Source organism: Cetorhinus maximus, chromosome 9 (genome assembly GCF_964194155.1).
Source record: "Cetorhinus maximus chromosome 9, sCetMax3.hap1.1, whole genome shotgun sequence".
Lineage (NCBI taxonomy): Eukaryota > Metazoa > Chordata > Chondrichthyes > Lamniformes > Cetorhinidae > Cetorhinus > Cetorhinus maximus.
In genome coordinates, this window is record NC_135887.1 from 52,642,659 (window position 1) to 52,662,939 (window position 20,281).

The following is a 20,281-nucleotide window of genomic DNA, read 5'->3' on the forward strand; positions in this document are numbered from 1 at the left end:
GCAGGCGCGCTGCTGACTTCCACACGTGCCTGCCGACAATTAAGGGGGCTGTTAAGCCCATTAATAAATTAATTAAACTGGATTTTTCCCTGCCCATTCAACCTTACGGCTGGCGGGCGGGCGAAAAGGCCAGGCAGCCTTTGGATTTTTGAGGAAACCTCATCCACGGGCGGAATGAGGTTTCCGATGTTAATTAAAAATAAAATAGAAAATTTTCAATCTCATTTCTAACATGTCCCTGCTCATGTGACAGGAGACATGTTTTCCTTTTTTCATAAAGCTTAATTTTTAATGTTAAAAATCTCCAGCTCCCTGAGGCAGCTCTCTCTGCGCACTCCCCCGCGCATGCGCTGACTCCCACGCTCTTCCTCCTTGCCCCTCCCCCACTCCACACCCAGGCAGCGCTGAGCGTTTCAGTGCACGATTCACGCTGGCTGGCCGTTAATTCCAGGCCCTCTGTGCCCATTGGAATTGCCCCCCTCCCACCCCCACCAAGTTATTCCCACCCCTACATTTCCCCTCAACCATGGCCCTCCAACTCCCTCGGTCCTGGTGACGCTGCTGGGATCAGATAGCTGCCAGCCATTTGATTGTTGGAAGCTCTTGGAGGCAGGACATCTTCTCCAGATAGAAGTGGACTTGACAGGGTGGATACCAGGAGGATGTTTCCACTTGTTGGTGGGGGGATTAGAACTAAGGGACACAATTTTGTTCTCCCTTTTAAGACTGAGGTGAGGAGAATTTTTTTTCTCTGAGGGTCATTACTATGTGGAAATCTCTTCAGAAAACAGTGGAAGCTGAGTCATTGAATTTATTCGAGGCTGAGTTGAACAGGTTTTTGATAGACAAGAGAGTCAAAGATTATGTGGGCTAACAGGAAAGGAGTTGAGACCACAGCCTGATCAGCCATGATCTTATTGAATGGTGGAGTAGGCTTGAAGGGCTGAATGGCCTACTCCTAAGCCCTATGTTCCTATGGAAGTCCCACCTTGCGCGCATTACCAGAGTGACAGCCATTAAATGCCTGCAGGGTGAGCCAGCTCCATTGTGAAGCAGTGTTACATTGAGTTTTCATGGTGCTAAAGGTAATTATTCACTTTTGCTTCATTCACATGAACATGAATGAACTAAAAGGTTCTTGCAAGGGCCAGAATTCCAGTCCAGATTCAGTTCAGCCCTTGGGCCAAGTCCTGATCGTGATTCAAAGTGCCTGCTATTTCCATGGCCTGATTCGATTCCAGTTCTAGACCTGATCTTCACATTGTAAATGCTCTTTGTCTAGATTAGTCCTGTGCATTTTGCTTTAAGAAGGTCCTTTCCCATTAGTTTTCAAGTACAATTTTCTCAAACCTTTATGCTTTCACCACCCCCTCACTCCACTGCATTAAGACAGTCACTGATTCAGTTGCACACACTTTAAAAAATAACTTGAATTTATATAGCACCTATTATGACTCCAGGACATCCTAAAGTACTTTACAGCCAATGAAATACACTGAAGCATAGTCATTTTTGTGATGTAGGAAACACAACGGCCAATCCGTGCACAGCAAGCTCCCACAAACAGCAATGTGATAATGAACAAATTTAGTGATGATGTTGAGGTAAAAATTTTGGCCTGGACACCAGAGAAAGCCCACATTTAATGTGATTCCCAGTATGTTCCCAAGCTTCTGTTGATCTTGCTCAGAATAGGCCGATCACAACTCTAGTAAGGAAGTGTATGCCCCCCCACCCCCCAACTGAAGCAAAGTAACATCACCAGGCTCCCTTCAACGTTGACCAGCTAAGCTTAATGTCGATGGGGTATGACCGAAGCTGCTTCTGAAAGAATGCTAGCTGTTTACTGGAGTTGGCACCATGAATTGCTGGTAAGATGTAGTGCCTGGAGAATGTGAGAACAGTGCTACACTATACTGTTCAAGGAATGTTAGGGTGGAAATCCTTATTAATATCAGTATGATAACTGTGGTAATTAATGTGCCGGATACATGTCTTAGAAATTCCAGGATTTTTAATTAAAATAGATGTTTCTCAGAGTAACCTAACCATATTTCTGACTGGGGAATTTTTGATTTATTATACAGCATTGTTGTGTTAACAAAGAGGCCTGTATTCTCTGAGACCTGGAGGAAGATTTAAACCAATGCCTATATTGTTGCAGTACCTGCGTTACTGCTTAGTACACCCCATTTCTAAGACACTTTGCCTGATAAGTTGAACTACATTAATCAAAATGAAGCTGTTAGAAACCATCATCCGAAATGCAGGCTAATGTTGTCAGAGTAAGGGAAGTCCGTTCCCAGGTATAAAAGGCTGATCTGACTGTACCAAGGAGGCTGTTCTGGTTTGATTCCAGATTAAAAAGCCTTGTATAGTCTTCCGTTTCTGTCCTTCACCAGCACCCTACCCACAGCCCCATCCTCAGCCCCGTGCCCCCTAGTGTCTTTTTGGATGGTGGGAAACCAGGAAACGCAGTACCTTTTTCCAATCGGAAGGGATCCAAAAAGTGCCACCTGCATAATGAGCTCACTGTTTGGCATGTAGAGAGTTTGGCATGGCAACATCATCAATCTGAACTCTGGGAGCTGCTTGTTTTCTTACTGACAAGTGGAAAGTAAATGACGGCAAGTCGAATGGTTCAAAGTAAATCAGTGAGTGGTGAGCAGCATTATCTCTGCTTAAACTAACTGAAGATCTTCTTTTGCCAATTCTTTACTCTCAAAAATGCCATGAAGAAAGAGGAAAAATATCAAAAGATTTGTAACCTCACAGAAACTTGTAAATGATATAAAAAATTCATTTGAATGCTCAATATGAGCTGCAAGAGTAAATGAGATTGGATTGCAAAGGGAGGTCACATAGTTTGAGTCTCTTCCTCATCTTGGAGGCCTTCTGAATCAGCAGCTCCTAGGTCAAAAGCTGTCCCTGAAAACTTCAATCTACATATAGACTGGGTAAACCTAATGAGCACTAATGCTGTAGAGGACGAACTCCTGGAATGTGTACGAGATGATTTTCTAGAACAGTATGTTGAGGAATTAACTAGGGAACAGGCTATTTTAAGTCAAGTATTATGTAATGAGAGAGGCCAAATTAATAACCTTGTTGTAAAAGAACCCTTAGGGCAGAGTGACCATAACATAATGGAATTTTCCATTAAGTTTGAAAACAGTGTAGTTCAATCCGAAACTAGGGTCTTAAACCTAAACAAAGGAAACTATGAAAGCATGAGGGGCAAGTTGGTGGATTGTGCTGGATTGGGAAAACACATTAAAAGGTATGACAGTGGGCAGGCAATGTTAATACATGGTTTACAACCAAATACCTACTTTAAGGCACAAAAACCAAACAGGAAAAGTGAGTCAACCATTGCTAACAAAATAAATTGTTCATAAGTCACTGAAAGCTAGGATGCAGGTGCAGCAAGCAATTAAGTAGGCAAATGGCATGATAGGCTTTATTACAAGAGGATTTGAGAACAGGAGTAAATATGTCTTGCTTCAATTGTATAGCGCCTTGGTTAAAACACACCTGTAGTATTGTGTACATTTTTGGTCCCCTTACCTAAGGAAAGATATACTTGCAGTAAAGGGAATGTGGCGCAGATTCACCAGACTGATTCCTGGGATGGCAGGACTGTCCATTAAGGAGAGATTAAAGAGCTTGGGACTGTATTCTCTAGAGTTTAGAAGAATGAGAGGTGATCTCATTGAAACTTACAAAATTCTTAAAGAGCTCGACAAGGTATCATGAAATCCATTGAACCTGTGTGTCCCTGGGTGCTGAATTAGGCCTCTGTGGAGATTGTAACATTTAAGGCACAGGATGCTCATTACATTGCTCATTACATTGGTTCCTGCCTAGTAACATGAGTGGGACCCTCTGGGAGTGTTTTGATAGGTCCCCTCAACAGTTCAAAGGTCAGTGAACAGCTCTTCTTGAGACGGTCAGTTTTGGGAGAGTCAGGAGCAGAGGGAAGAAGCTCCATGCAGCCAAAGTGCTGCTGTTAGCTCCGAGGAGCTGAGAAGAGGGCTTAGGGGAAGCTCTGGTAATTGAAGAGTGCTCAGAGGAAGCCTTGGGAGTCATATACAGCTGGATACTGCCGGAAGACAGGAGTTTGGAGAAACTCGGGCGGTGCCAGCTCAGTGAAGCTAGCTGTCTAGCAAAAAGCTGAAATTATGCCAGTAATTAGAGGCTGAAGTGCAAACTTGGGAATCCAGGGAGAAGGAATCTTGGAAGGCGCGATTGAAACCCTGTGAGGTAGGCCATTATTAAAGCCATCTGTGTGGCAGCAACTTTTGGAGAGAATTCCAAGGAGAGATCTTTGAAGGTGAAGTTGGGAATCCCTCGTGAGACAGAGTTTCAACAAGATTGTTTGACTTGGTGTTTCTTGACGTCTGGGTCAGTTCTTGAGAAATTCATGGACTCTGTCTTAGTTGCATCTGTCATTTTCTCTGTAGTGTGGTTTGTTCAACCACAGTTCGCCTTTTAATCCACATGTACCTCATACTTACCCTGGATGTTACAGTGTAAGATACATGTTGTGAATTGTTTTATCTTTCTGAACTTGTGTAGTAAAGTTTGTTTCTGTTTGTTCAACACATGTGGAATCTTGTAGCTTTATTCCAAAAGCAGGTGTCTTGAATCTCAACCTTTATCCACCTTAAGCAAAATGTAATTCATCCCTAGCTGGATCTTCCCCAACCCGCAGCATCCTGGCTGCAGGGAGTTGGGGGCTGGGTCTAGAAGCAGGGGACACAGTCTAAGAATAAGAGGTAGACCCCTCAGGGCTGAGATGAGGGTAGTGAATCTTTGAAATTCTCTGACACCAGAGGGCTGTAGAAGCTCAATAATTGAGTATGTTCAAGATAGAAATCAATAGATTTCTAGATACTAATGACATCAAGAGATATGGGGATAGCGCAGGAAAATGGGATGGTGTGGGACGATGGCGTTGAGGAAGAAGATCAAACATGATCCAGTTAAATATCGGAGCAGGCTGAAGGGGCTGAATGGCCTACTCCTGCTCCTTGTTCCTACCTCCTCAAGGGCAATTAAGGGATGGACAACAACAGCTGGCCTTGTCAGTGATTCCCAAATCCCAGGAACAAATGTATATAAAAAACCAGCCTATCAACCAACATAAAACAGATGAAGGACATGCCTTAAATCCACAAGCACCAATCAATTACTTCTGAAGTGTAACACTTATGAGGGGAAAGAATCATTCAATTTTCACACAGGAAGGCTCTGTAAACAGCACATTAATAAATGATCAGATCATTTGTTGGCTGATTTGTTGGAATTTGTTACATCCACCTGAGCAGACAGATGAATCCCCGTGTAACATCTTATCTGAAAGATGGCTCCTCCAACAACATAGTGCTCACTCAGTACCATATTGCAGTGTCAGACTAGGTTATGCATTCAAGTGGGATTTGAGCCCATAACTTTCTAATGCCAAGGTGATCTTGCTATCCGTTAAGCCAATGAAGGTTTATGGTTTCTCCACCTCCATCCCTATAATCCCCAAACTAATCTCTGTGGATGATATCCTCGACTGCTGCCTGCAACATGTGTTACCACAATCACTGACTCCAGTGTCATCTAACACAAGTCCCTTACCTTCATAAAATAACTGTACAATACTTAAGTAAATGCTATTCTGAATATAATATACTTTTAAAATAAAAAGTGGAGAAAGGCAGATAGCAAAGGTTAATCCTTAATGAAAATTATTTTGTAAACAGCTGAGAGGGCTAGGCATGACTCCACTACCTTCCTGAATTGTCAGCTTGTGGCCTGATCATTTAGCTTGGGGACTTAGTTGAAAGTGGTAAGACCTGCTGGAGAGTTTAGTAGTTAACAAACAGGGACGTGGGAGCCAGTGGTAGGTTTAGCTGCAGTGCATGCCTCTTGGGAGTCATCTGATGTCTGGACCTCCTCAGTGAAGAATTTGTGCATGTGAGCTTTTAAATGTACTTAATGACAATCAAATTGTATTAAAATCAATCTTCAATTCAGTCCAGTAAGAGAACCAAACCTAACAAATAGAGGTTAAACCAGTTGATTGGATTCTATTATAAAATAAAAAAAAAGTTCTGGAGAAACTCAGTAGGTCTGGCAGCATCTGTAGAGAGAGCAATAGAGTTAACATTTCGAGTTGAATATGACTCTTCTTTAGAACTTTTTCTTCTGCCTAGTTATAGTTTGAAACAAGTGTTGATATTCGCAAAAGTAGCTAATGGACTCCTGACAAACTGAAACACCTTCCTGAAAGCCAGGTAAATGTGCTGTCCTCTTGATTTAAACTTTCCGTTGAGCATCATTTAAGATGTCTTTTTACTGAGGACATCAAACTGGAGGAACAATATTTACTCTGCAGTGGGAGAAACAGGATATTTCTTTAGTTAGTACCTTCAGTATGATAATAATTCTGCAAGTGTTCTATGAAGGGAAGTACAAATCATCTGTGAGAGTTCAGCAATCACAAATTAAATGGGTCCCTAAAATAAAATAGCCAACCACATCTGGGCACACATATATTGGTGTAAGTGTACTGGAAATGACAGACACAGCCCAGAATCAATTGGTAAGTAAGAAGCTCCTTTATTTAAGTTTCCAAGCTACAAAGCCAAAGGTGAGATTGTTAATTAGGCAGAACTAGCTCTAAGATTTCTGATTGGGAAATGGCAGTAGTTCAGCATCTGGTTTTGGATTTACTCCGAATCATTATGACTGTATCCTCTTCCTCCTTTAGGTACCATGCCCTAAGAGGGCATTGGTGACCATGGACTTCCCTTGGTTTGGTCCATGATTATGCTTGGCAAAGTATTGCAGTGGTTTGCCATTGCCTTCTTGCTGATCAGGAAACTCTCCCGCTCTTACTACCTGCCATCAAGCATATTACAAGGATTTACAGGCTGACAATCAACCTGTTTGACCTTCCATGGCCATCAAGTCCTGAAGTGGGATTTGAACCCAGAGCTTCTGGTCCATAGATAAGGATGTTACCACTGCGCCACAAGACCTCATAATGGGTTATTCAAGGATGAACATCAAGATACTGCCTTCCCCATATTCAGAAATTTGTTTTGTTAAAGTATGAATTTATCCATAAATTCTTCTGCCCTTTTAGAAGTACCAAAATAGTGTAAGCATTAACCTCCCGTTGTTGGTTAGTTATTGTTGATAATATTCAGGTCTCCATTTATGATGGCACCAATGCTGATCATGGGTTTTATTCACACTGAATGTGCAATGAGTAATCACTGGGTAGACTTGGTGCCCTGACAACCCCTCCAGATCATTGCCTTTCTTTCCCGGCTTTGTACATTTCATGCTTTCTCACACTAACTGTTTGTTTTCTGTGTCTAGGGGAATCGGTCTCTGTCATCAAGCACAGTGACCCAGTACCAGACCCTAGAGCTGTAAACCAGGATAAGAAGAACATGCTGTTTTCGGTAGGTATGAAAGCGACAGTGATGAAGCCATTTTGCTCAGGTTGCAGGAGATGCTCCCACTTGTGTCTGCTCCTGATTTTGCTTCCAAGGTGGAAATTATGCAATGATTTCATTAATGGTTGAGGCCTTGAGTAGATAGAGGGATGTAGTATTCAACTGTTCAATTGCTTGGTGTTTGATTATGTGTGTCATTAGTCAGGTCTGGATGTGCTAACTGAGAAACTGAAGATAAACTGAAAGAAGCAGCTGGAAGCATGAGAGAGCAGACATTTTCAAAGCATTGTAAATAAAAGTCCTGTTCAGATGTAGAAAATGGAGTATCATCTCTGCATATCTCCAAGGCATAAAACACAACAGGAGGGACATTCAGAACCCGCTACAGTGGAAAGAGCAGGCGGATGCCTCACTATCACATAAAACTGGACAGTAAAGCTGAATGTAATGAAACCAATTCATTTGTTCAACAACTAGGGGCTAAATTGGATGGGTTTGTGTACTGTGGTGGGAATGTGAAACTTGCCACTATGTGGAGTGGTTAAGGCAAATAGCATCATGCATTTAGAGGAAAATTAGATAAGTGTATGAGGGAGAAAGGAATGGAATGGACTGTTGACAGGGTTAGATGAGTAAACTGGTGAGGAGCATAAACACTGGCATGAACCTGTTGGGCTTAATAACTTGTTTCTTTGCTGTAAATTCCATGTCGCAGGCAAGTGCTACCAGGTGAGCCATGGCTGACAGGGAACATCAAGGGAAAAGAAAACATAATAAAAAGCAAAAGTGCTGAGTGGAAATCAGGAAAAATAGATGGGTGAAAAGACACCTTTCCCAGATTAATTGGACACAAGAACACATACACAGGGGCAGGAGTAGATCATATAGCCCATCCAACCTGCTCCATCATTCAGTATGATCATGGCTGATCTTGAGCTTTAACTCCACTTTCCCGCCTACTCCCCATATCCCTTAATTCCCTGAGAGACCAAAAATCTTAAATGTATTCAATGATGGAGCATTCTCAACCCTCTGGGGTAGAGAATTCCAAAGATTCACAGGTCTGAGTGTAGTAATTTCTCCTCACCTCAGTCCTCAGTGATTGGCCCCTTATCCTGAGACTGTGTCTCCCCTGTGTTTTAGATTCCCCTACCAATGGGAACAATCTCTTAGCATCTACCCTGTCAAGCCCCTTCAGAATCCTGTAGGTTTCAATGAGATCGCCTCTCATTCTTCTAAACTCCAGAGAATACAGGTCCGACAGGACAGGGACCAATTTGGTGAACCTTCACTGTACTGTCTCCAATGCAAGAATATCCTTTCTAATAGATAAAACATCTGCCCAGCAGTGGGAAATATTTAAACATTGGACAAACAAAGAATATTCTGACCAGGAGTAAAAGGACTGTAAAGAAAAAAAGGGCAGATTTCCATAGACTTAAGGAAAATAGGTCAAAGTAAAATGAGGAATTAAAACTTAAAGTTCTTTAATAGAACAGAGAAATATCAAAAGTGCAACAAGGAACAAAAAAAAGGGCGATCAGCGGCTGAGAGAAGGCTGACAGCCAACACAAAGAGAAATAGCATGAAAAGTAAAGAGGACTGGGTCACTAAGAGACTGAAGCATTCTGTTAAGAGAATGAAAGAGATGCAGAGATCATTAAGTGTTTTGTCCCTGTTATTAGAATTCAGTGAAGGACGGGTTGCAGAAGTACTAGAAGAGAATGTGGAAGTTTATAATATTCTTATAATCACAGCATGACAAGTTTACGTAGGCAGTTTCCTTTAAAAATGTGGATCTAGGAATTTATAATGGAAAAGATGGCAAGATTTAATATCTAATATCTATGCCATCTATAGATAAATGGAATATTAACTTATCACAAAAACGCAGACTGCGATGGCAGGGAAACCCAGACAGTCTGAGTGAGATGTCAGATTGCCAACTCTCTGATAGATTGCAAGCTATCTTGATTGTTGTGTTGTGCATGAAAGGTTTTTTTTCAATTCTTGGTTCAAATAGGGTAAATGGATGGGAACGGTCTTTGTAAGAGTGACCTCTGGCACTATACGCAAGCAAGTTATTTTTCTGAGTAAATTGAAATTGCTTTTTTGAAAGGAATGCATTCAGCATCTTTGTAATTGGGACATATTAGAAACGACAGTTGGTTTAAAGGGAAAGGACTGTCTGAGGGGATTTATTTGTGTTGTACAAAGCATGCTTGATGACTCACTGGAGATGTCTCCTGTTAAAATGAATTGGAGACACTGGGGGATATAGCTGGTTCCACTTATTCACAAGTGTACAAGAATGACTTTGTGGGAGAGGAAGATGACTGCTATAATGGGGATTATTGGGAAATTTGAAGATTTCCTTGACACATTAAGCATTTAACTCTAAATCTATATGAAATATTGTATTGCCAACAGATAATATGGATAATACATAAATGAGAAGTGCTCTCCAGACTCTTTTTCCCCTTTTGATTTTTATAGTTGGCAATCTCTCAAATCTTCATGAGCTCACTTCATGTTTGGTATTCGTTTCAGGGAACCAACATCGCAGCTGGGAAAGCGACGGGTATTGTCGTGGCCACAGGAATCAGCACTGAGATTGGCAAGATTCGAAACCAGATGGCAGCCACAGTGAATGAGAAGACCCCTCTCCAGCAGAAACTTGAAGAGTTTGGGCAGCAGCTGTCAAAGGTCATATCCCTCATCTGTGTCGCTGTGTGGGTTATCAATATTGGGCACTTCAATGACCCAGTCCATGGTGGCTCCTGGGTCCGCGGCGCCATCTACTACTTCAAAATCGCAGTGGCACTGGCTGTGGCTGCCATTCCCGAGGGGCTGCCTGCCGTCATCACCACCTGTCTGGCCCTAGGGACCCGACGCATGGCGAAGAAGAACGCCATTGTGAGGAGCCTTCCTTCGGTGGAAACCTTGGGCTGCACATCAATCATCTGCTCTGACAAGACTGGAACACTCACCACCAATCAGATGTCTGTTTGTAAGGTAAGTGGACCAACTGCCAAAGGTACTGCTGGTACGTCCAGTAGGGCATTGGGTTATTATTGGATGGTTATTCATGACCAAGGAACAAATATAAGATCTTTGGCTTTCAGCGCAGGCCCAATAGCTACAGAGAAATATCCCAACACAAACTCACTGGTTCTAATGTGGGCGAATGAGAAAAAATGTATCCTTATTACCTGTATTTGCAGTGACCATATTCCATCACTCAGACTACAGTGACTTTGATTTCAGGTATCAGCCATGGCACATTTGGTAGCACTCCAAATCTGAGTCAGAACATTGTGAGTTCAAGTCCCACCCTAAAGACTTGAGCACATAATCTAGGTTAACTCTTCAGTGCTGTACTGAGGGAGAACTGCGCTGTCAGAGGTGCCGTCCTGCAGGTGAGACTCTTGGGTGGATATAAAAAGATCCCCATGGAACACTTCAGAGCAGGGGAGTTCTCCCAATGTCCTGGCCAATGTTTGTCCAGCAAGTAATCAAGACAACCCAAAACAAATGGCTTGGCCAGTTGTTTCATTGCTGTTTGTGCGAGCTAGCTTTGCAAAAATTCAGCCACTTTGTTTCCTGTGATATGACAGTGACTACACTGTAAAAGAACTTCATAGACTGTGAAGTGGTTTGGGATGTCTTGGGATTGTGAAAGACTCTATATAGGTATAAGTTTGTTCTTTCATTGAGTACAGGGTCATAACATGAGGCAGTTAGATTATAATGAGCTTCTAATAGAGTTATGTCTATTGGGGTAACATAAGGTCCATAGTACAGGGCTCTAGCAAAGCTGAAGAGAACAGGAGTGATGATGAGGTAAATTAGGATGCGGTTTGGCGAGGGCAAGTTTGGTTCTAAAATTCTGGGAACTATTGGAGGGCATGGGTAAGACATTCTAAAGTTTTCAGCCATGAATTTGAGTGTGAGATCGTACAATGACTCTTAATCTCAAGCAATTAAAATGTTGACAGATAAGAAAAAAGCAAAATACTGCAGATGCTGGAAATCTGAAACAAAAACAGAATGCTGGAAAAACTCAGCAGGTCTGACAGCATCTGTGGAGAGAGAAACAGAGATAACTTTTCAAGGCTGAAGAAGAGTCACATGGACTCGAAACGTTAACTCTTGTTTCTCTCTCCACAGATACTGCTAGATCTGCTGAGTTTTTCCAGCATTTTCTGTTTTTGTTTGACAGACAAGAATATTTGTGGGAACTCGCTGTGTGCAAATTGACCAGTGTGATTTATACTTGGAGCTAAAGGGGAACTAAAGAGGGAATTTCAGCAGGTTGATCAGTTTGTCAATACATGTTCTGATCAATTGAACCTTCTATCATTCTCCAGTCTTGTGTGAGCTTTGTGGTGGAGCACATTTTAGAGTTTCAAACATTGATGTCAATCAACAAACTATTCCAGCAAAGGTTAAATCAGATGGAGCAGCATTGATCTAATTAATTAATTAGCTGTTACAGAACAAATATTTATTTTGTAGAAACTCCTTGTCACTGGAGCCAGCCACATTCACAACTAGGAGCTCTTTGTGGAATAAATAATCAAAGTTGTTCTGTTGCTGGGCTAGTTGGTTGAGAGGAATAATTTACGAGGTAGTTTTTCACAAGCACTGGTGCTGGGACTAATGATTTTCACCATTTACAGAAAGTATTTTGAATCAGAGGTATAACTTTAAAATTGGCAAATGACACCATATTGGAAGGTATCAATAAAATTGAAGAGGACTGTGACAAGATACAAGAAGGCATTAGTAAACTTACAGCATAGTGTGTAGATGGTAAAATTTTCAGTGTTGATAAGTGTGAGATGATGCATTTTGGTAAGACGAATAAGAAAGTCACATTCTCCTTGGAAAATAAAACTCTAAATGGGGTAGCTGAGCAAAGGGATCTAGGGGTGAAACATTCACAAATCATTAAAAACAGGAATGTAAACTAACAAGAGCATTAAAAAGAGTTTCCTTTCTAAAAGGTAGAGTTGAAGACCTGGGAGGTTATAGAACCTTGTACAGAACATTGGTTAGACCACATTGGGTGTACTGTGTACTTGTACTGTTCTGATATCCATATTACAAAAAGGATATAGAGGCAATGGAGAAAGCTCAATAGATTTACACGGATGATATGAGAACTAAGAGGTTATAACTTTCAGGAAATTCTGAACGGACTAGGACTCTAGACTCTAGAAAAGAAAGGGCTGAGGTCGTTAAAACATTGTGAATTGTTTAATTGGGTAGATGTGGAGAAATGGGCCATATATTCCCCTTTGAAGCAGGTATCGTGAGTTGGTCCGTTTCCCCGACATCATGATACTGCCTCCTGCCCAGCAGTGCTTGCCCAAATTATTTTCATGGTGGGGTGGTGGGGATGGGCTGGAGCCACCGCCTCTGGAAATAGGTCCGAGGTAGGAACTGAGGCATGAGGATGCAGAAATGGGCAGGTTAGAAGGCCCATCTTCATTTGCTAGGATATCAAGCCGGTTCTGCATATGAGTGTTAGGCATCCTAGCTTTCATCCTTCACCCCCTATCCCCATAACCAGCTCATGCCCCATGACCCCCATATACCCCCCATGTTCACTCACCCAGTGTCCATTATGGACAGAACTCATGAGCCCTATAATAACATTGGGAAGTCTTTGAGATGCTCATGAAACTTCAAAACAAATAAACAGCCATTCAAACGCCACTTGAAAAAAATCTTAATCCCATTAACTGAACATAAAACTGTCAAAATAAACAGCCATTCAAAAATGACTTCAAAAAGCATAATCCTCTTAGGAGCACATAAAATTGTTAATTCAAACTAAACAGCTGCATCAACAACCTCTGCTGAGCTGAATCCATTATTGCAGTTTGGAGCTCAGCTAAGCATTCATAATGAAATTCCAGTGCACAATTGTGCCAACAAAACCTCCAGAGCTGAGCACATTAAAGCCTTTGAACTACTGGAATAGATGGCCATCTGCACACTGCTTCAAAGGCTAATAGATGGCTGACCAGTCAATCAATGAAAAGATCAAAACACACAGTGCGATTGACACAGTAAAATCTAAATCTGAATACTGATAATACAGTAGAGCACTTTATCCACTGGATAAATTAATCTAATGCATCAGAACACTTTTCCACTTTCATAATTCTGGTTAATTTAATGATTAGTTAAATTTACTAAACAAAGATCCTATCAAGGGGTAATAAGTATAAGAGTTAGGAATAAATTCAATAAAAATTTAAAAGAAATTTCTTTACTGCATTAAAAATATACTTACCTAACAGCATTACATTATGACATGTGAAGTTAGCAACACCTTTTAAATTTACCTATCAAAAGGTTCCCGACTGCAGATACGGCTTTCCCCATGGTTCATGACACCTCTGAGCTAGCGTGAATCACACCTCCTTCAGAAGCCAGCCCAGCTCCCTGAAAATCACAGGAGATTTGAAATCATCACTTCTGCAATGGAGCTGCTGGTATCGGGGTTGGTGCGTGCGGGTTTGTGACCCACATCCTTATCCTGCTCCCTTAAAGAAAATCCACGACAGGAATGGGGACGGGGATCCTAAATTTGGCCCGCCCACCTCTTCCTCCTTCCCCACCTGATGCGGTTTACCCCGTGTTGGAACGGCAAAATATTTTAAAAATTCATTTACAGGATGTGGGCGTCGCTGGCTCGGCCAGCATTTTTGAGAAAGTGGTGGTGAGCTGCCTTCTTGAACTGCCGTGGCCCCTGGCCCAATCTGCCCATTTGTAGGGAAGCCCAAAACAAGGGGTAATAAATATAAGAGTTAGGAATAAATTCAATAAAAATTCAAAAGAAGCTTCTTTACTCAGAGAGTTGCTAGGATGTAGAATTTGCTACTACATGAAATAATTAAGGCAAGTAGTGTAGATGCCCTTAAGGGAAGCTGGATAAGTACATGAGGGAGACAGGTATAGAAGGATATGTAAATAGACTTAGATGAAATCAGGTGAGAGGAGGCTTATGTGGAGTATAAATACTGGCATAGACCTGTTGGGCAGAATGACCTGTTTCTGTGCTGTAAACGCTATGCAACGTCAAATCCCAACTTCCCAGTTTAAGAATTTGAATTCAGTTTTAAAAACCGGGATATGAAAAACCTGGCATTAGTAAAAGTGACCATGAAGCTATTGGCTTGTCATAAAAACCCAACTTGCTTCACCAACATCCTGCAGTAAAGCAAACTTGCTGCCTGTAGTGAATTTGAGCCTGATGTGTCCCATAACCCAGATAATGGCTCGGATTATATGCCCCCACCTAGTGTGGGTTGGCAGGTTTGGTAGGGGGGGATTTCTATGGCCGCTGTTCTCAGCATCTACCCTCCCCAGCCATATTTTACCCATGGTACGAGAGGCATCGGGAGGCTTGCTCGTCCATGTGCCATTTGGGGCCCTAAAGTGGCCCACTAATGATCACTTAAACGCCTCCTCCTGTCACCACTGGGATTTTACCCGTGGACAGGAGGAGGCCCGCAGCAAGTGTGAATCCCGGCAGCTTCACTGCTAGGGCTGGTGGTGGGCAAGGGATCCTCTTTCACAAGCTCCCTTGGGATTGGAGGCCGCCCACAAAGTCTTCCCACCCCAACATTTCCCCTCCCCCATCCCCTTCCTCCCCCAACCCTACACCTTGTCCGCTTTGTTGACTAACCTTCGCGTCCAGCTCCATCGACGAGTGCCCTTGGGGACTGGATGTGGTCCCAGCAATGGCCACTGCTCCCAGTGGCACTGCTGGGACCTGAGAATTGCTAGCCATTTGATTGGCTGATGGCACACTGAGGTGGACTTCCTTCCCAGGTTGGCGTGGAAGTCTCACCTCAAGCCATTTAATAGCTTAATGGCTGTTAAAAGGCTGCGGGATGGGGGAGCCAGCCAAGCGGGGGCGGGCTCACACCCAGCATTTACGTCAGGGGCATGGGGACTTTGCCTCTAATGTAAAATCCCATACAATATGATTGAATGTTATCTTGCAGTGGCCTAGTAAGCCACTCAGTTGTATCTGACCACTTGGTTAAGAAAGAAAGAGTCTCAAGGCAATTAGGGATGGACAATAAATATGGCCTTGCCACCTGAGAATGAATAAAATTAAATGTAAATGCATAAATAAACCTTGCTCTTCTTAAATTTTAAACTGTAGCATCTCCTTCCCCTTTAAACAAAGCAAAGGATGATCAGTTCTGTCAATTTGGAATTGTTAGTCATTTTTATTTTAGTGTTGCTTTGGCCCAGCAGGAAGCACTCTCACCTGAATGTGAAGTTTGTGGCTTCAAGTCCCACGTAGGACTTGAGAACACAAACTAGGCTGACAATCCGGTGAAGTCTGAAGACAGTGACACATTATCAGAGATCCCACCCTTCACATAAGATGCTAAATGGAGGAGCTGTCTGTCTCTTCCGACAGCTGATGTGGATGTTGGAAAGATTCCACATCTCTATTCAGGGAAGAAAAGTGTCCTCATGGTTCCCAGGCTAATATATCTCTGTCAATCAACACAAACAGAAGGAATCAACCTAACATTCATCTTGTGGGTGCTTCTAAAAAGATAATTTGCATGTACATAGTGCCTTTTGTGACCTCAGGTCATCCCAAGGAGCTTTGTAGATGGCTATGTAGTTTTGAAGTAGTCATCACTGTGGTAATGTATGAACACAGCAGCCAAATTAAGCACAGCTCAGTCCTGCTAACAGCAATTCGATAATGACCAGATAATCTTTCTGTTGTGGTTTAGTTGAGAATTAAATATTGGAAATAGTGGCAAGGAATTTTTTAACATCCACAAGCTCTCAGCTTAACGTCTTATCTAAAAATTGGCATTTGACTGTGCAGCCCTCCCTTAGTACTTCACTGAAGTGTCAGTCTGGCGTAACTGCTCATTTCATCTCTAGATTGATGAGGTTTGATTATATCCATGATTGGATACAAATGATGTATTGGTTGAAAAGCTTTGACATAGGATCATAGGAACAGGAGAAGGCCATTCAGCCCTTCGACTCTGTTCCATCTATGATGAGATCGTGGTTGAGCTATGACCTAACTTCATATACCTGTCATTGCCCCGTATCCCTTAATATCTTTGGTTAACAAAAATGTATCAATTTAAGATTTAAAATTAACAATTGATCTAGCATCATCTGCCATTTGCAGAAATATTTTTTTTTCATTCATTCACGTGATGTGGGCTTCACTGGCTTGATCAGCATTTATCGACCATCCCTAGTTGCCCTTGAGAAGGTGGTGGTGAGCTGCCTTCTTGAGCCGCTACAGTCCATGTGGTGTAGGTACACCCACAGTGCTGTTAAGGAGGGAGCTCCAGGATTTTGACCCAGTGACAGTGAAGGAACGGCGATATATTTCCAAGTCAGGATGGTGAGTGACTTGGGGGGGCACTTCCAGGTGGTGGTGTTCCCAGGTGTCTGCTGCCTTCTAGATGGTGGCGGTCGTGGGTTTGGAAGGTGCTCTCTAAGGAGCCTTGGTGAGTTCCTTTAGTGCATCTTGTAGATGGTACACACTGCTGCTACTGTGCTTCGGTGGTGGAGGGAGTGAATATCTATGGATGTGTTGCCAACCAAGCGGGCTGCTTTGTGCTGGATGGTGTCAAGCTTCTTGAGTGTTGTGGGAGCTGCACTCATCCAGGCAAGTGGGGAGTATTCCATCATACTCCTTACTTGTGTCTTGTAGATGGTGGCCAGGCTTTGGGGAGTCAGGAGTTGAGTTACTCATTGCAGGCTTCCTGGCCTCTGACCTGCTCTTGTAGCCACAATATTTATATGGCTAGTCCAGTTCAGTTTCTGGTCAATGGTAAGCCCCAGGATGTTAGTAGTGGGGGCTTCAGTGATGGCAATGCCATTGAATGTCAAGGGGCGATGGTTGGATTCTCTCTTTTTGGAGATGGTCATTGCCTGGCACTCGTGTGGTGTAAATGTTATTTAGCACTTTTCTGCCAAGCCTGCATTTTGCCCAAGTCTTGCTGCATTTGGACATGGACTGCTTCAATATCTGAGGAATCGCAAATGGTGCTGAACATTGTGCAATCATCAGCGAACATCCCCACTTCTGATCCTATGATGGAAGGAAGGTCATTGATGAAGCAGCTGAAGATGGTAGGACCGAGAACACTATCTTGAGGAACTCTTGCAGTGATGTCCTGGAGCTGAGATGATTGATCTCCACCAGCCCCAACCATCTTCCTTTGTGCTAGAAAATACTCCAACCAGTGGAGAGTTTTCCCCCTGATTCCCATTGACTCTAGTTTTGCTAGGGCTCCTTGATGCCACACTCAGTCAAATACGATCTTGATGTCAAGGGCGGTCACTCTCACCTCACCTTGGGAGTTCAGCTCCTTTGTCCATATTTGAACCTGCAATGAGTTCAAGAGCTGAGCGATCCTGGCAGAATCCAAATTGGCGTCAGTGAGCAGGTTATTACGAAGCAAGTGCCGCTTGATAGCAGCGTTGATGACCTCTTCCATCACTTTACTGATGACCGAGAGTAAGGCGGTAATTGGCCAGGTTGGATTTGTTCCACATGATACCAAGAAATGGCTGAAAGTTCTGGATAGTGCAACAGCTATGGGCCCTGACAATATTCCGGCAATAGTACTGAAGACTTGTGCTCCAGAACTTGCCGCGCCCCTAGCCAAACTATTCCAATACAGCTACAATACTGGCATCTACCCGGCTATGTGGAAAACTGCCCATGTATGTCCTGTACACAAAAAGCTGGACAAATCCAAACTAACCAATTACCGCCCCATCAGTCTACTCTCCATCATCAGTGAAGTAATGGAAGGGGTCATCAACAGTGCTATCAAGCGACACTTGCTTAGCAATAACCTGCTCACTGATGCACAGTTTGGGTTCCGCCAGGGCCACTTACTCCTGACCTCGTTACAGCCTTGGTTCAAACATGGACAAAAGAGCTGAACTCCTGAGGTGAGGTGCGAGTGACTGCCCTTGACATCAAGGCAGCATTTGACCGAGTGTGGCATCAAGGAGCCCTAGCAAAACTGGAGTCAATGGGAATCGGGGAAAGCTCTCCGCTGGTTGGAGTCATACCTAGCACAAAGGAAGATGGTTGTGGTTGTTGGAGATCAGTCATCTCAGCTCCAGAACATCACCGCAGGAGTTCCACAGGGTAGTGTCCTCGGCCCAACCATCTTCAGCTGCTTCATCAATGACCTTCCTTCCACCATAAGGTCAGAAGTGGGGATGTTCGCTGATGATTGCACAATGTTCAGCATTATTCGCAACTCCTCAGATACTGAAGCGATCCATGTCCAAATGCAGCAAGACCTGGACAATATCCAGGCTTGGGCTGACAAGTGGCAAGTAACATTCGCGCCGCAGAAGTGTCAGGCAATGACCATCTCCAACCAGAGAGAATCCAACATCGCCCCTTGATGTTCAATGGCATTACCATCGCTGAATCCCCTACTATCAACATCCTGAGGGTTACCATTGACCAGAAACTGAACTGGATTAGCCATATGAATACCGTGGCTACAAGAACAGGTCAGAGGCTAGGAATCATGCGATGAATAACTTGCCTCCTGACTCCCCAAAGCCTGTCCACCACCTACAAGGCACAGGTCAGGAACGTGATGAAATACTCTCCACTTGCCTGAATGAGTGCAGCTCCTTCAACGCTCGAAGCTGGACACCGTCCAGGACAAAGCAGTCCGCTTGATTGGTACCACATCCACAAACATTCACTCCCTCCACCACCGACGCACAGTAGCAGCAGTGTGTACCATCTACAAGATGCACTACAGAAATTCACCAAGGCTCCTTAGACAGCACCTTCCAAACCCACGGCCACTACCATCTAGAAGGACAAGGGCAACAAATAAATGGGAACACCAGCACCTGGAGGTTCTCCTCCAAGTCACTCACCATCCTGATTTAGAAATATATCACCGTTCCTTCACTGTCGCTGGGTCAAAATCCTGGAACTCCCTCACAGCACTGTGAGTGTACCTGCACAACATGGACTGCAGCAGTTTAAGAAAGCAGGTCACCACCACCTTCTCAATGGAAAGTAGGGATGGGCAATAAATGCTGGCCCAGCCAGCAAAGCCCACATCCCATGAATGAATTTAAAAAAATCTCTCCTAGCAATTTAATCCTTGGGACTGGGTTTTCACTGAGTCCGGATGACTTGAGAGCCCTTTAAAGGTGGTGGGCGGGTCTCGATCCTGGGATTCCTGACCCCATTCACAGGCTGTCCGATTTTCAGGAGTGCCTTTAAAGGGTGGTAAGCCCACACCCGGTACTTCCGACTTGGCCGGCTCCATTGCGGAGATAGGCATGTCCTATTCCTCCACAACTTTCATGGAGTCGGGCCAGGTTATTCAAGAGCCATGGTTCTCAGCCCCTCAGAGGATTCATGAACCCTAGTGTGAATGAGGGGACCTTTTAAAAGGTGAGTTCCTATGCAGAGTGTGTAGTGGGTCAGTGGACATTGAAGTGCCCATAGCTCGGCATAGGGGGCTTGTGACATGAGGAGTGGGTGGAGGGACATAGCTTGGCATAGAGGCCATCAAGGGCCATGGGTGGGTATGGTGGAGTGCCATAGGGGGGAATGAGGGACCATGGGGGTGGGTGGAGGAGAATAGTTTGGCATAGAGGGCATGAGGGCCCATGGAGGATGTGTGGACGAGATTAGCTTGGCATAATACAAAGTAGGAACAGAAGTAGGTCATTCGGCACTTCGAGCCTGCTCCGCCATTCAATATGATGATGGCTGATCCTCTAACTCAACACCATAC

The 20,281-nt window shown here is 43.5% G+C and overlaps 1 protein-coding gene across 1 annotated transcript in view; it reads left to right on the forward strand.

The window, feature by feature from the left end:
* atp2a3 (ATPase sarcoplasmic/endoplasmic reticulum Ca2+ transporting 3) overlaps positions 1 to 20,281 on the forward strand; it is a 251,460-nt gene that overhangs the window by 105,930 nt on the left and 125,249 nt on the right. The window contains exons 7-8 of the mRNA XM_078548727.1: positions 7,381 to 7,466; positions 10,011 to 10,475. Of these exons, the coding sequence (XP_078404853.1) occupies positions 7,381 to 7,466; positions 10,011 to 10,475 (551 nt within the window). The remainder of the gene's footprint in view (positions 1 to 7,380; positions 7,467 to 10,010; positions 10,476 to 20,281) is intronic.